Genomic DNA, 16,501 nt, shown 5'->3' with positions numbered 1-16,501 from the left:
GTCCTGGGGACACAAGGAGAGCGGGAGTTGTTGATTGTGGGCAGACTCTGCCGAGATGACGAAGACACTGCTGGCCATTGGGCCAATTGACTCTGTCCAAGACAATTTATTCACTCCAGAAACCGTGTACGATTTAAATTGACTGTTCTATGAACAAAATACATTTAATTACCGTCAAATAACCTCAGCTCATCGAAACACAACGTTTCCTCAAAAGGGTGGCAGAATCTCTAGCCCATCAACAGGGGTCCTTTAACACCCTCCAGCTAAGATTTAAGCCTCCAAGGACGGGGTTTAGAACGGGGGTGGCTTACGGGAAGTCAGGGATATCCGTGCTTGAGTTATGTTTCGCATCATGCCCCTCTGTCCAATCTCGATCATACATACAGGGATCAGGTCCCCTTCGATTAACTTTGTTTTTTCAACACTGTAGCACTCGGATCGAAGGATGGCATGATTCTGTCGGGAAACACCGGCAGTCCGACATGTCCGACACGCATCATCCTGGTTTATACAACCGTTGTGCGTTTTTGAAATTTCTTGGCTGGGGGTGTCTCTTCAACTGTTTAGAACAATCAGCTAAGGTACAATGTGATAATACCTGATATATGGCTTGCCACTTTGTATAATGTCGCTCAGACATTACTGTGAGCATCCTGGAGTAACACACCCCTTCTTCTGTGCGTGTCTCGCTTTCAACCCATCCCAATAATTTTTTTCAGAATATTCCCTGTTTTGTTTACTATTATTTTTTGCCGCTGTGAATATCGCCACTTGTCCGACGACGTTCAATGTCGTCCCCGTCCCCAAACGTTGACTCTGCATCCTCACCTCCCAACCTTGATTCCTCAGCACGATCCCAACAAGACTCGCCCCAAAGCACGCTCCAGCAACTTTTCGGCGGCTTGTGCAAGCAGAAGCTCTTAGAAGAAGTTGATAAGCTCAAGGAAGCTGTCCAGAAAGACGACCCGCAGAAGGTCATCATGTCTTTGCCCATGCTTCTAGCTCTGACTGTCTGCCCAGCTATGCTGGGTACGCAAGAAGCTATCAGACAGTCTCAGGCAAAAACGAAGCGTGAAGAACACCGAGGCCGGCGCTGCAACTTAGTTGTCTCTTGTGTCAAGCCGAGCATCAGATCTCGAGATATCAACAACAAACTTGTTGTCCTGAAAGACTCAAAGGTCAGTTCTTGTGCCTTTGAAGCTATGCAGTATGATAGTTAACATCAGAACAGCTTTATATTGCCAATGAGCACCCACTATACAACCATGATTCTAAGAATAATGTCAGCAAAGGCTACGCCTTTTCAGGATACTTCCTCCCCTTCCCAGACACAGAGTACGAGGGTCTCGTCACTACTATTAGTGATGACCCTCCTTTCTTGAACTGGATCTACATTGACAAGAAGACGTATGAAGTCAAGTACGGTGTTCGTGCCGATACAGAGGGTCATATCACTGGTCCATTTGACTGCACCAAGCAAGACCGCCGCATGACCTGTGAGGGCTGGGAGGGCTTCTGTGCTGTCGAAGAACTCCCCGGCATCTGGGCTCTGTACTACGACCGCGATGATGATGGCCTCAAGTCAAAGGTCGCCATGGGTACTCGCGTGCTAGAAGTAGAGCTCACCAGGCGAGAGAAGAAGGAGCCCAAGCCTGCAGGAGAACCTGAACAGCCCATGACTATGGATGAGAAGATGAAGCAGCACAAAGAGCAAACCGCTAAAGACGAGGCCGACCGTGCTGCATTTGTCGCAACTGGCCGTCACCCAGGTGCTGAGCCACCTTCCCCAGGTCATAAGCCTGAGCAGAAGAAGAACGGGCTCTTGGATCCAGACTCCAAGGAAGCTAAGCGCCAGCGTATCGCCGATGCCCTGAGCCGCCTGAATATTGATAGCCCCACCAAGAGCGAAGGAGGGTCAGATGGAAGCATCTTGACGAGTCTGAGCCAGGACTTCTCAATCTTCTCAATGGCCAAGAAGTTGACTGGGGACGAGGGTGGTACAGTGGCTAGTTCAGTCTGGGAGTCAGAGAAAGAGAAGGATAAGAACCACAAGAAAAATGATTCTACGAGTGAGGCGGGATCGTATAGGAAGCCTACTGTTGAAGATGCTACATCATGATAGAATATTTTGTTTGGTAGGGTGTTGCGTTCACATTCGTTTGGTCACTGGCGTTTTGGATCAATGATATTACGGGAAAAGGAACTATCATGTACACTGGATCTACTCGAGGACTTACGGTTATTCTTATGGTCAATATTAGGGCATGTACTGTAATGATAGTGTCAAATTGATTTGAGTTAACTGATAACCTTATTCACGTTTCGAGTGCCCAATCAACCAGCAAGTGACGCCTCCAACCGTGAAACTTACGCTCAATTCGTCTCATAGCCTAATTGATACCCTGGAAAAGCTAATTGATCACAATTTCTACAGTAAACCGTCACTGATGAGGTGTCTAGCATAAGGACCATGCATCCGGTTTCTATCCGGTCGCCCCCAGAACCGCCACAACCGCCCCGGGAACAAGGGCCAGATTTAATGCATAATTCTGCAAGGACAAGTATTCGTTGCCATGCGCCATTGAGAAAAAGTCCGGGGGCGCATGCATGCTGCAGGAGGAGTTGCAGCATCAGTTTCGCAAGCCTCACTCTGTCAGATCATGTGTATCACGGAGAGGTTTAGAAATGCTCTACCGAGCCGAAGGATTCGACGAAGATTTGAAGACATAGGGATTTCTCCAATCGTTTGGAATTTGGGAAAACATATGATGACATACTAAAATCTTTCGATTTTCTGTGACTATGTTTCAGATTAAACCTCACGCGACAAAACATGTCTCGCAGATCGGTAACGAAGTGTTTCTTCCACGACCCCTTAGAATCCCGCTACAACCTTAGAATCTGACAACGAAGTGTAGATCATGTAACCCTCCTACTTCCCGAGCAAGGTGTCGCCATTGGATGTTGAGATTTCTTCCCCAGACCGTGAAGCAGGGGTGAAGCAAGTACAGGGACTAGGATCTGGAGAGATCTATAGGAATGGATTCGGAAATGATGTGCTGCTGCGCGCATATCCGGTGCATGTTTGCGCTGGCAGGTTTGATTCCTGAATGAATTTCGGACGGGCGGCTATGCGTGACATCTGAAAGTGAGACATTTGTTCTTGAGCCCGATATATTCCGCCATGAAAGTGGATTTCAAGAGGATGGGTCTGACTGATATCTCAGCGCTCAACATCAAAAAGAAAAGAAAGGAGATATTTCCCTGCCTACGAGTGGATACTGTCTTGCTCGTGATCTATTTGAAGTTACAGCTTCATCCACTCTCTCAGCCCCAGCTGAACCTTGTCGGCGTGAATCTCTTACCCGCCTCGATTTGTCAACTTGCACTCGATCAGATGTCGCCCATCTCATCCCGCACCCGCAGAGCCGCTCTGACATGCATATTAATATCCCGCCTCGGAGCCGGAGACAGGTCTTTTTGGCATGCAGCAGCGGAGATGAGCTGGGCGTTTATCTAAGACACTGGCAATCTTTCCACTTCTCCCTCCACTCAGCGGCCCTTCATTGGAAAATATATGGAGTACTTCGTAGATGCGTGATTTTTGTATCAATAGCCATCACGAGCCCTTGTTGTTTAGATATTCAGTTACTGGATGTTTGGATCGTGATACTGGCTTGAGGGTTGGTTCGCCGAAATCAACAAAAGCAAACATGAAGTAGCATTTCGTTTTCAGCTTCGTCATATATTTGATCCACACTTCGTTGGCATTAAACTCCACATCCCAACCCTGTCTGCGTATTGGATCAATACCAACCTCTTTTATTAATGCCTCCTAGGAATTCTACCTCGGCTATTGATGCGCTATTCATCTTTGGTTGTTATAGGATGAGAAGTATAGATCTAAGAGCCCAACTGCTCACACTTTGAAGTTACTTTGTATGCTTCTTTTCTGGTCAGAAACCATCAGCCTCCTCTCTACAAACTCCTTGGACACATCACGGTTTGGATATATCAACCGTGGAGGGGCTCTGTGTCTATTATCGGACGTCAACTCCCTGACCTTTCATAACGCCAATGTCTCTCTTATGACCGTTAGCTCCTATTCTGTATAACTATAAATGATTATTCATGAATTTTGCATACATCGTTGAATTATAGCGAACAATATCACCAGCTCATCGTAGGTCTCAACATCCCTTTGAGACAAGAAGCTCAAAGAACTGGAATGATACAGCTAGCGTGGATATAAGTGACGGATTCGGGTATGATTGAGACGTGTAGGCGTTGATATGAACTTGATTTTCATAACCAGACTGAGTATCTCACGTGCCGTACTGAGGCTCATCAATGCAGACATATAAAAGCACCTAAAATATGCGAGGATATGACGAAGGAGTTAAGATTAGACTTTTGGCTATGAGTCTCAGCTCAGGGAACACCTCTGGGTTATAGTTCAGCTACTGAGGATGAACCTTAGTATAAACTGTAGTCCTGAAGTTGAAGTTGTATAAACAGAGTTGGATAATAGACACACATACTCTAAGCATATATCATCTGAAGTCATAACTGGGAATAGTTCGTGGTAAACTTTCATTATGAGCTCACAAAGAGGACAACTGAGGCGTTGTGTACCCAGAGGCTATTCAAGATGAGCCTAAAAATGGAAAAGGCAAATAATTGGCCTAGATATGAGCGTACCAGATGGTTTTTATGTTTTAGAATCTGTAAAGATCCGATCGAAGATTGCCTGATATCACTTGAGTTTGTGAATCGCAACATTGGACGACTTTCTTGATACGAATGAGGCAGTTGTATTGTAGAATGACACTGAGTCCCTTTACAAGATATGAAATCAGATGAAAACATGCGAGAGTCTGGCCACTTTCATAGATTCTCCAAGACCAGCAGAGGATTATAAGATAAACATCGGCTGAGAATGAGGTCTCGACACGAGGTGTCTCACTGAGATACCATATATTTCACCTACCAATCAGTCGAATGGAACGGTCGTGGTTAAATAATTGAAATGAAACAGTGATCACTATTGATTCGACAAATGGCACCAGAGCTTATGATGTAGGTTATGTCGAATGTTTTCGATAGGGACAAGTGCTACAAGAATAACTCAGAGCAGCAATATTAACGGAGATAAGGTAGTAAGTGTTAATCCTGAACCTTGGGTGTGCTCTTGAAACATGTGGTAATAAAATCATTATGTGATGAGGCATAGAATTGTTTCCTGTTTCTTCATCTTAATCCTTCTCAGCATCAATGATGATGGTGATGCATCTCCACTGTTGCCAAACACCATGGTGACGCGAGTGTGGGGTTGTCGCGTGCAAGATGACGGAGGCTTACGTGGCTGTGCGGCTACGTACAGTCTGGCTAGAGCTTGGATGGGCCTAAAGATCAGACCTTGATTGGCAGCACTAGCCGATCCTTCGATGGTTTCAGAGCTAACATAGCAAATCTGAGGCTATCTCAAGGCTAGTCAACGTCCGGGCGTTCAACGGTCACTAGCTTCAGGAAATAAGATGATCAAAGGTGGTAATAAGTATATAAAATAGACAGACAATGTCTTAGACATGTCAAAGAATACTGTTGAACTTATATGTGTAGATATCCAAAGAAATGCAAATGGAGCCCCAACGCCGCCAACCCGAGTCATATGTCGTTCATTGTTTTCCGATATGAACAATAACCTAAAGATCATAGTCGTTATTTAGTTCCTGAGCATGTTAGCGATGATCATGACATAATTGTTGTTCAACTTACAGTAAGCAAAGAGTAAGATCACCGTGGATTCTCGCCTTAAGCTGAATCTCAATCTCAAGGTTCAACTCAAGATGCAGGGAGAGGGCATCACTCTTTCCACCACCGCCCTGTTGCTGCTGCTGCTGCATCTGTTGCTGTTGCTGCTGCTGCATTTGTTGTTGCTGCAATTGCTGCTGCTGAGCGTTGTAGTTGTTCTGGGCCATCTGGCTGTTGTCCTGCTCGTCATCGTAGTCTTCGAATCGGGCGCGTCGCTTGCGTCGCTCGGACTTTTGCTTCTTGGTCTTGGTCTTTCGCACGGGCTTCTCCTGCTCGAGCTGCTCCTCCTCGAGATCGCTTCTCTGCTCAGCCTGGTGGGAACACTGTTAGTGATTGAGCTACCCGTAAGGATACCTGGGTACATACGGATGATGACGACATATTACGGCCCGGAAATAAGATCAAAGTGTAGATGGGAGGAGGGAAGAAAGTGTTGAGATGAAGATGTAGAGAGAAGGATACAGAAAAACTCCACCAGAAGATAGAATATTTTTAAATAAGTATCAAGAATCAAAGCAGATTTCCTGATTTCTCCTTTCTCCGCAAAAATGCAAACCGGATCCATCATCGAGATTGGAAAGAGGCTGACGCGCGAATCGTCATAATAGCGACGCTGCCATGATTTACCGCTAGAATCAAGTTCTTGACCCCAGAACTTACAGGGGATGCGACCTTAAGGGTGCTGTGACGTAACGATGTGGCTGGTACGTAGGCCAATACATGAAACAAGACCTCGCTTTCAGATGCCATAACGTCGCTTTCCTTGGCATATGAAATAAACGCATGTTGCTCCCTTGTAATAATTGGACCTGTTAACAATTACGTTGTTCTTTTGGGCGGTTTTGGTGCAGGTCACGTGGGGGGCTCGTATATCGGGAGCCTTTGGTGTCGGTATGTCAAGTCCAGATTTCATACTGCACCCGGGGTTTAAGCAAGAGTTTCTGAAAACGCAAGCACCTTTCACGTGTTACCAAGTATGGCAAAAAAGGTCTCAATATCACGACTATCTCAAGTTGTAGACCCCCGAGTCCAGATTCAGTTACGTAGTTGGCGACTTGAGATCTCTGTCCGCTCAGCTTAGAGAATATCTCAATAGAGTGTCTGATCAAAGCGATGCGACTTAGAAAAAAAATCGATGCATACCACTGTCTTGCCATGATTGTTATTGGAAGCCTTCAACTCTCACAAATGATATGAATATTGAATTGTCAAGTCTCTTATTCTTGGCGCAAAATGACTCTCGCGTACAGATGATTGATCCTCTAAATTACACACTAATAAATATATTGATCTGTATCAGCATGAGAAAAGCTACTGAAATGTCTTGCCTTGAAGATATCTCTTAGTCATGGGCATGTTTGGGAGCCAATGAAGTTCGCCAACATGTCATCAAATATAACTATCCCGAAACCTTGATCCACTTGGTGAAAATTCAGCTCTATCAATTCCAAAGAATATTGATAAGCATTTATATAAGTGTGCTGTTGGTTCTGAAACCAACACGCCAAGATGCGGGGGGTTGACCGTTGAATCCTGTATAGATACTGAATTGGGCAATAATCCGAGAGTCGCTTAGTTGATTGTGCCATTGTTGGTGCTACTCTGAGTTGCTTTGCAGCTCGTTCTCGTAATCGAGAGATAAACAATCCTATGGCATCTGACTCTCTGACTCACGTCGTGATGCATGGCATGGGCCTATTGGATGAATTGCAATTTTTGGGGCAAGTTTGACTCACCTTGTTGAGATCGTCGTCGTACGAGAGGTATCGCTGCATTGATCTAATGAAATTTTAGTAGTGTCTTAGAGAAATACGTAAAAAATAACGCCTTATAAGATGGAACGGAAGCCTTATCTAGTTCAATTGCTGTGGCAGACTCACAAAGATTCCTATCAGAAATTCAGAACCCCAACTCGCTTTACAAGACAGGCTCCGTCAGCTTACCATACTTGAACTCAACATGACTCGAACTACTCTGCTTGACCGAGACTGTGTTGTCACCGATCGAGGAGGTATTATCGAAAATACGCACGGCGTACACATCGCCGTAACAGATACAGAGGGTAATATCCTCTTCTCAGCTGGGAACCCCGTTCGGGTCACCCATTCTCGATCCGCAGCCAAGCCTGCCCAAGCCGTAGCTGTGATCGAGACTGGCGCTGTCGATAAATTTGGCTTCGATGAGACTGACCTTGCTCTCATGTGTGCCTCGCACTCAAGTGAAGATTTTCACATCGCGCGCGCCAAGAATATGCTGAGCAAGATTAAAGCAGAAGAAGATAATCTTCGATGTGGTGATCATCCTGCAGTTTCTGAAGAGGTGAACCGTGAGTGGATAAAGACTGGGTTTGTGCCAACGGGAATCTGCAACAATTGCTCCGGCAAGCATGTTGCCATGATGGCTGGTGCTGAAGCGCTGGGAGCTGACGTCAAAGACTATCATTTGCCGAACCATCCTATGCAGCTTGAGGTCAAAAGAGTCGTCGACGACCTGGCACATGATCCGAAACAAGTGGAATGGGGTGTTGATGGATGTAATCTTCCAGCACCAGCATATCCTCTATTCTACCTCGCGCAAAAATTTGCAACCTTCGCCGCTGCCGTGGACGCTGTTGAGATATCGTCACCAACAAGTCAAAGAACCCAAAATTATGCACGCGTATTCAACGCCATGACGAAACATCCAGAGCAAGTTGGCGGAACAGGGCGCTTCTGTACAGTGCTCATGCAGACCTATCAAGGACAACTGTTTGGCAAAGTTGGTGCTGATGCGTCTTATGGAATAGGCGTCCGAGAGACTGAAGATACCCGGCGCCTTGGGGCGAAAGGGGCACTCGGAATAGCGGCAAAGATCGAGGACGGTAATCTTGAGATCCTCTATGCGGCTATTCCAGAGATTCTCGAACAGTTAGGGATTGGTACACCGGAGCAAAGAAGGAGACTGGATGGTTTTCATCATCTTCAGCGGAGAAATACTATGAATCAAGTGACAGGGCATGTGAGGTTCAATTTCAAAGTACGACCATTCGGGGATAGAGTAGACTAGATCGCTGGGTATCTCGGCACGCAATGAAGATATTGTGTTGAGCGGAATTGATATTGTACGAGTCACAAGGTGAAAACTGATTGGTGGTAAAAGAATATCCCGGGACTAAATATTAAGTGCAAGGGTCATGTTAGTCGACAAGCGTACACTGGTCTCCTGCTTCAAGTATGATATTTGCCTAAAGGCGATAGTAGCATTAGTGCCAGGGAATAGGAGCATTTGTGGCAAGCGTGTTCTTGCCAGATATTTCTAGAATTTGAACGTTTTATATCTCTTTGCCTGCTGACGCACCTATCTGGTCTGTCTGTCGTCCAGAGAAGCTTAGTTTATTGCAAAAGCCCCGAACCTTTCAGCATTCCTAATCCGAATGGCTTTAAATCTTAAGGAGAAATCTAAACAAGGATCTGAATCTCCTTCCCCTCGGGGTTGCTCCGCACCCCACAACTCAATCACCCCAGATCGACATCCTTTCCTGGGGCTAGTAATGCGGGGAATAGTAAATTAATATCATACCCCGTCAGAGCTACGATACTACGTCGAATAGATAACAGTTTTCTAGATTATCCTTGGTGGAAAACAATGCGGCCGTGGCAATGAAAATGACCCCTAGTTTGAGTAGTAGTCCGAGTTGAGAACAATATGCGTGAATGACTTATAATAAGACGTCTGATGGTCAAGTCTTGTTATCAGGGAAGTCAAGAGAGTTTTAGCGTCGTGACAGCCCGTTAGCGAAAGCGGCGAATCTCAATATGCTGTCGATGTCTTTCTTCCTCTTGACTGCGTTGGCTTGGACGACAAGTGCAGCTTCTCCTAAAGCCACAACATTAAACGGAACATACGTTGGCAAGAACCTACCCGGCTGGGACCAAGATGCCTTTCTAGGCATTCCATACGCTCAGCCCCCTGTTGGGAACCTCCGATTCAAGTGGCCTCAAAGCTTGGACAGTTCTTTCACAGAGGAACGCACAGCCACCGAATATGGAGACAGTTGCATGCAATACACTCAGAACTGGACTATGTCTGAGGACTGCCTTTCTTTGAATGTTATTCGACCAGCTGGAAAACCAAAGAAACTCCTACCAGTTCTGTACGTTCCCCAAACAACAAACACTTCCTTAAGACTAATAGTAAGAACACAGAGTTTGGATTTACGGCGGCGGTCTTTACGCTGGCAGCTCTGCCGACCCACAGTATAACCTCAGTGGGATTGTCAAAGTCAGTCAAGACATGAAAGAGCCTATTCTAGCAGTGAGCTTTAACTACAGACTGGGTACGTCCGGGTTCCGCTCGAAGCACCGCTACTAACTTTCTGGCCTTCAGGGATGTGGGGTTTTCTCCAGAATTTCAGCCTTCTGAAAGAAGGTAACGCCAATGCTGGCCTCCTAGATCAACGACTTGCACTGCGTTGGATCCAAGAGAACATTGAGGCTTTTGGAGGTGACCCAGAACGAGTTGTTGTATGGGGTGAGAGCGCTGGAGCTCAGAGCATTGCGTACCAGATGTTTAGTTACGATGGCCGAGATGACGGGCTATATCGGGGAGCTATACTTGAATCTGGAGGTATTACAGGCGCACAGGTATGAAAATCAACGGCACTATTGTCGCGTTTGCTGACTGACTTTATCCAGATTCATGATCTCAGTTACTACAATGTTGCTTTTGAAAATCTGACAAGGACTGTCGGGTGCTGGGACAAAAAGGATCAGCTTACGTGTCTCCGAGACTTGGATGAGAAGTCGCTATATGCTGCGCGACCTTCATTAACGTTCAACCCTTTGATTGACGGCACTTTCTTGACTGGTTACCCCAGTCAGCTCATCCGAGAGAAGAACTATCACACAGTGCCTCTTATAATCGGTGCAAACACGGATGAAGGATTCTGCATCGGAAAAGTCAACACGGATCAAGATCTCTTCTACGAAGCTTTTCGGTGGCGGAACTACGCTCTGAGCGCCCCGACGATCCGAAAGCTCATGGAACTTTATCCTGACGACCCATGCCATGAACCTCCCTACGCCATCACGAACTGCTCAAGGCAAGATGGAAACTATCAAGGACGGCGTGCCTGTGCTATTGGCGCTGATATAACCATGATCTCAGGACGAAGGAAACTCGCAGAACTATACGCCCAGTCTGAGGATGTGTACTCTTACCGGTTCGATCAAAAACCATACCTGAGAGCTGAGTGGGATGGTGTGAAGCATTTTGATAATGTTGCATTTAGCTTCCAGAATATATCTGGGTTGCTAGGTCCAAGTCCGCAGTACGATAGTCACGCTGTGTTGGCCAACACCATTGGACAGGCTTATGTGAGGTTCGTCAACAGTCTGGATCCGAATTACAACAAGGGGAAGCTTCCAAAATGGCCAAAGTACAGCAAATCAAAGCCCAAAAACATGGTGCTCAATGCTACGAAGAACTGGGTTGAGGATGATACCTGGCGGAAGCAGGGCATCGATTATATCAACTCCTATGAGGTGGCACGAGAACTATATGGTTAGAGATCGAGAGACTTGCCAAAAGATACCAGAACAGGAAATATCAAGTTGGAGGTATGACCTAATGAATGGCTTCGCTTAGCCCAACCAGGGGTTGGCACGCAACTCAAGATTTCAGTCTCAAGTGGTATTTCCATGGAACACATAGCCAATTTCATGATAGTTTAGGATAGTTTTAGCAAAGCTAGTCATTTATTTATTTCCGCCCCCTGGACGGAGGATCCTAGGTCCTCGAACGCCCTAAGGTCCTAGTTTCATCTGATGTCCAACGGTACTCGTATAGATCGGCGACGCCGAGGTTCGCTTCTAACAATGCGAGTATTACCCTTGCATATTCTTCCATCTGAACCTGCCTTGTAAGGCAATGCTAGCCCGGAAGACTCCAGCTACCGACACTATGAGAGTCAACCTTGTGTCACAACTCGAAGCAGTTAGGATTTTCGGAGGAGTTTCTGAGATTGGTAGTGTCTATAGACCGTGCAAACCTTGTATAGTGCACGGAATAAATATAGTCAAGTGTATCCTGGACTTTCTCAAACTCGCTTGCTGGGTATTTGTAGCACGATTAAACTCTATTTTGAACTCTCCAAGATTCTCTGGTCCAAGACTGTACGGGCCACTTCACTTGGCACTCTTAAACTCTCTAATAATTAGTATGGACCTCCGTAAACACAGTAGACATACCATAACAGCGCTAAGGGATTTAAACATCCCCATGAATGCCACGCTTCTTGCTGTGGGGAAATAAGCTTCACGGAATGCCGAGACCCATACCGAACAACAAGGGGTCAAACCCTTGTTTGAAATACGAGTGGGTATTCCAGCAGGAAACAAGGGGATGATATAATACCTGAATCATACCCTTTCAAACCTGCTCTCCTCAACGGCGACTACCTTTACTATGACTGTAAATTCTGGCCAATATGACTGGCAAAGTCGATAAACTCATCTCATCCGTGACACTGGCTGGAAGCCTGTTATCTTGCGTTGCCACGACATGTGTACTTATCTCGTTCATCATATATCGTCGGCATCTCCGAAACTTTCGACATGTCCTCGTGTTGAATCTTATGGTTGCAGGTGCGCATATCTTCCGCTACTGTCGACTAGAAATCTAATACTATTTCTTAGAGTTTATCAACACTCTCAACAATTCAATATCAGGCAGCATATTCCTCAAGACTGGACAGCTCCAAGCTGGGATACCATGCGTCATCAATGGGTTTATTGGCCAATTGTCAGTTTCAGCAGCTGACTTTTCAGTCTTGGCTATTTCGGTTACAACCCTGCTCACCGTCAAGAGGATGCTGTACATACCGACAACTTCAAGAACGAAGAAAGCATTAATTTGTGCCGCAGTATGGACAATGCCTCTCATCACAAGTATCATACCAACTGCTGTGGGTGAGATGAACCCAGTGGGCGGGAACTGGTGCTGGATATCAGCAACCCGGCCAGATTTACGCTACGGTATGACGCATGGTTGGCGCTTCTTCGTTATTTTCACTACTATTGCTATCTACATCCACATCTGGATTTACCTAAGAAGACATCTGGGCTCAAAACCAAAACAACCTCGACAGCCTCTAACTTTCTCTACGCACAACACCAATACACTCTTTTCCAAAAGCTCTAAAGACGCCGGGTTCCAGGTTATGCAAGAGGACGAAGTTGAGCTGGACACTTTCAAGACAAGATACGGGAATATTGATACTCCCATTTCGCCCATATTTGAGCGATGGAACAAGATAGACGAAGTTGAGGATATGGAAAGAAAAGGTGAGAGCGAGGCTAGCAATAGCAGAGCAAGGGGAGAGTCTGTCCGTCATCGGCCAACATCGTCAAGAAGAGGAGCGGAGATGGCCTATACAGGACTTGCTAACACTGAACCAACCGAAGCATTACCGATTCCGCAGCACCAGATCAACGTATTACAAACCAATGCCAGCGAGTTTCCTCAGCGCCGGGCCACCCATGATGTTGAAGTCGAAATCAAGCGGATGATGTTACTGAATGGGTATCCGGTTATGTATGTTCTACTCTGGATTCCGGGGCTTACAAATCGACTACTGGAAGCGATTCAGACGCCGGTGTCAGATACGACGATTGCTGCTCTCAATACCTCAACGCAGTTTATCGGCTTTGCGAATGCAGTTACTTATGGATTTAATCATCATCTGAGGGATAGGCTGGATGCGCTTTATTGGACGCCTATGATTATGAGAATGAAGAAGCGATTTAGACAATAATATCATGTATGTATTTTTATGAGCACGAAGATTATTAAGTAAAAGACCATTTGTCGAGGTTGTATATTAAGAAGACATTCTTTGAAAAGTTGTTAAAAAGCAACACCACTCAAGGAAATACCAGCCGCAAGAATAAACTTGGGATAGCTGTCAAATGTAATTGAAAGACATGCTATACCGCTCAAACTTGACTATAAAGTAACTTAAAGAGATTCTCTGATGGAGAGTCCTTCAGGTCATAGCCTAAGAGCTATAATTTCAAAACAAGTGAAAAAGGCATATCAACTGAATGCTAAACGAGGAAGTTATCGACGTCGAGCAGGTCCAAGTAACCTCCATTGAAGAAGAAGTCGAGATCAAGAGATTCGACTTGACCTCCAGCCCCAGAATTGTGACATGTCTTGTTGGCGCCGGTGCTCTGAGTAGCATGACTATGAAACTGCGACTCTTGCCGTACAACCTCGACCGAATTAACGCCATCTACCCTCAAGAAATTGTCCCAAGCCCGTTCAACACTGAGACGAACTGCCACGGAATACGCATTCGATTCATTGCAACGACGCTTCATTTCTTGCAAGGCAGAATAGAGCTCACTTTTGGCTATCGCAGGGGGCAGCTCATCGTATTGGCCGAGAATAAGCAGGGAGTAAGCAACGCAGAGGGAGTGGAATTCGGGTAAGTCTCCAGAGCTTGAACTTGGGATAGCGATGAATGCCTGTATGACTCGGAAGCTGAGTTCGTATACGTGGCCTTGGAGGGACTTTGTGGAAGGGTCTTGGAGATTCACCGTAGAACTGCGGGACGTCTGTGGCGAGAGCGATGAGGCGAGATTCAGTACATCTGCTTCGACCCTATCCAGAGTTCGTTTTGCTAGGATGACGTTGGCAATACAGTAACTAAACTTCAGCATAAGACCTGTAGGTAGGTCTTGCAACCATTAGCAACCAGAGTATTAGTAGATTATCTTGAATTCCTTACCAAGGAGATATCCATATTGCTGCTTCCAAATTGCAAATTTGGAGCTGAAACCATCGTTTGTGAAGGTAGGCTTAACGCAGTCTTCTTTCTGGAGTGTACAGTAAAGTGAGATCTCAGCAAGCAGCATCGCGTCGCGCATTGTGGTCTGCTCGAAATTGAGTAGATTTCTGCACTGGCTGAAGTACGAGCTAGGTAATATGGATGGTCTACCTGTAGTAGCTGACCAACTTTTGAAATTATCATCAGCTTTCTGGCTTTTCATAAACAAAGCTATGAGGCTCACTCACTGCAGATGGTTCAAGCATATGTTTGCCCAGACTCTCATGGATCGAAGGTCCAGCTTTGTGGAAGTCCCAGCATTGGTTCGCTGATGAATATCTGAGAATTGGATACACAGCATCGCCTGCTGTGAGCAAATACCACTCAAAAGCCAGCTATCGACATATTCAGCCTCGCACTAGATCTATCAGCAAACATACATTCAGACAGCACTGGAGGTCTTACCGATGGTGATCCGGCGAAAAGAGAGCAAATGAGAACACCAGTAATTTCTTCAAGATGTAAAGGGCTACCCAGCACTACCTGACCAAGCATGTTTCGCATATGCTCGTAGACTTGCCTGTGCTTCAGGGCATCTGTCTGGCTCGTGTGGGTAAACCTCATCTCATGCGAGCACAGCACAGCATGGAGAAACGGTGATGTTTGAATCAAAGAGCCTCTAGTTACCAGATCGCTCTCATCATTTATAAAAAGAACGTGGCGACGTCGTCGAATAAAGCTTTGAGCTGGTATCAGTAGGAATTTGAGTCTTAATGGGAGACAGAAACCTCTTACGATTTGACAAGGTTTTCAGCAGTTGCGGCATTAAGCATACCCATGTGTACAACATCCTCTTTCGTGTGGAAAGCTCTTCTCAAATCGCCAGTCACCTGGCAGGCGACACGCCGAATGACTTCAGCTGGAGCAGCATGAACATGTTGATCCGCGGGCTCGATCTCGTCCATCAACACACGACTGTTTGTCGATGCTTGAGGAGAAGCACTTTGCTCGACGACACTTTGCTGCGCTGACTCGCGTCCTGATTGGAGCCTTATTAGCTGGGCTCTTATATCTTGCATAGAGCTTTCCAAGTGCAGCACTTTCTGATGTAAACTATCCAAGGTTAGGACTAGGAGGAATGTTGGCTAGACTGAGAGTCATTAGTACCTTTTCACGAGATCTTGCTGATGGGCCGTTTCTTGAGTCCCATATGACTGATCCAGGCTATCGCTTCGAAGGCAGGGTATTCTCAAGTTTCGACATCTTGAGCAAGTGTCGGAGCCAAAGTCCAGCTCGCATCTGCATTTTAGTCGGCGGCAAGCGTCACAAGAGAGGATCCGTCGACGTCGCTTCTTGGAGGGTTCATTTTCAACTGGAGTAACTGATACTGATTCCTGTACTCCAATTGAGCCAGTTGCCGAATCCTCACGTGCTCTTTTGTCAGTCATTGTCGGGTATCAAGAGGTAATAAATATGGAGAGAAAACCCCGCAAGCCGTCGGAAATCGGCGGAGGATAGGCACTGGTCAAGCGCACACCGATTTAGGATTCAATTACAAATCTAAATTTTAATCCGGTATGGTGTAGTGGCTAACATTTCGCGCTCTCATAACCTGAGAGATCAGTTCCGCGGAGCCCAGGGTTCGATTCCCTGTACCGGAGACTCATACCCATTTCTTTTTGTATATACATTACATCTCACCTTCAGTGTTTGGTGGCTAAGTTTTAGCATTGGCTGTTTATATGTTTATTATTGGACTTAATTCCCAATGCTCAGTCTTGTATTATTGAGTAATGTAAAATTATAAAGAATATATTTTTAATTTTCAAACAACTTTGTATCGTTGGTCTTCGAGAAGTTGTAACCATTCGAGAG

At 45.8% G+C, this 16,501-nt stretch overlaps 6 protein-coding genes across 6 annotated transcripts; 4 read left to right on the top strand and 2 right to left on the bottom strand.

Annotated features, from left to right (window-relative positions):
- Nucleotides 1–791: 791 nt before the first annotated feature.
- On the top strand, nucleotides 792–2,122 carry FSUBG_5217 (uncharacterized protein; the record flags this gene model as incomplete). Its single annotated transcript, XM_036683290.1, has 2 exons — nucleotides 792–1,181; nucleotides 1,235–2,122. The coding sequence occupies 2 exons, from the start codon at nucleotides 792–794 to the stop codon at nucleotides 2,120–2,122; spliced, it is 1,278 nt and encodes a 425-aa protein (XP_036539303.1).
- A 3,606-nt stretch (nucleotides 2,123–5,728) lies between these two features.
- Nucleotides 5,729–6,567, bottom strand: FSUBG_5216 (uncharacterized protein; the record flags this gene model as incomplete). The annotated part of the gene is made up of 3 exons (XM_036683289.1): nucleotides 5,729–5,735; nucleotides 5,782–6,140; nucleotides 6,478–6,567. 3 exons carry the CDS (start codon nucleotides 6,565–6,567, stop codon nucleotides 5,729–5,731), a joined length of 456 nt encoding a protein of 151 aa, XP_036539302.1.
- Nucleotides 6,568–7,776: 1,209 nt separating this feature from the next.
- On the top strand, nucleotides 7,777–8,862 carry FSUBG_5215 (asparaginase II; the record flags this gene model as incomplete). The annotated part of the gene is made up of 1 exon (XM_036683288.1): nucleotides 7,777–8,862. The coding sequence occupies one exon, from the start codon at nucleotides 7,777–7,779 to the stop codon at nucleotides 8,860–8,862; it is 1,086 nt and encodes a 361-aa protein (XP_036539301.1).
- Nucleotides 8,863–9,611: 749 nt separating this feature from the next.
- Nucleotides 9,612–11,363, top strand: FSUBG_5214 (lipase 4; the record flags this gene model as incomplete). The annotated part of the gene is made up of 4 exons (XM_036683287.1): nucleotides 9,612–9,949; nucleotides 10,002–10,132; nucleotides 10,183–10,439; nucleotides 10,491–11,363. 4 exons carry the CDS (start codon nucleotides 9,612–9,614, stop codon nucleotides 11,361–11,363), a joined length of 1,599 nt encoding a protein of 532 aa, XP_036539300.1.
- Nucleotides 11,364–12,283: 920 nt separating this feature from the next.
- Nucleotides 12,284–13,609, top strand: FSUBG_5213 (cyclic AMP receptor 2; the record flags this gene model as incomplete). The annotated part of the gene is made up of 2 exons (XM_036683286.1): nucleotides 12,284–12,440; nucleotides 12,492–13,609. 2 exons carry the CDS (start codon nucleotides 12,284–12,286, stop codon nucleotides 13,607–13,609), a joined length of 1,275 nt encoding a protein of 424 aa, XP_036539299.1.
- Nucleotides 13,610–13,901: 292 nt separating this feature from the next.
- On the bottom strand, nucleotides 13,902–15,705 carry FSUBG_5212 (transcriptional activator of proteases prtT; the record flags this gene model as incomplete). Its single annotated transcript, XM_036683285.1, has 5 exons — nucleotides 13,902–14,536; nucleotides 14,588–14,754; nucleotides 14,875–15,044; nucleotides 15,092–15,365; nucleotides 15,422–15,705. The coding sequence occupies 5 exons, from the start codon at nucleotides 15,703–15,705 to the stop codon at nucleotides 13,902–13,904; spliced, it is 1,530 nt and encodes a 509-aa protein (XP_036539298.1).
- Nucleotides 15,706–16,501: the final 796 nt, after the last annotated feature.

Source organism: Fusarium subglutinans (assembly GCF_013396075.1).
Source record: "Fusarium subglutinans strain NRRL 66333 chromosome Unknown NRRL66333_c0000050, whole genome shotgun sequence".
Taxonomy (NCBI): Eukaryota; Fungi; Ascomycota; class Sordariomycetes; order Hypocreales; family Nectriaceae; genus Fusarium; species Fusarium subglutinans.
Note: the sequence above shows the minus strand (reverse complement) of the source record. Positions and strands in the feature narration are given on the sequence as shown.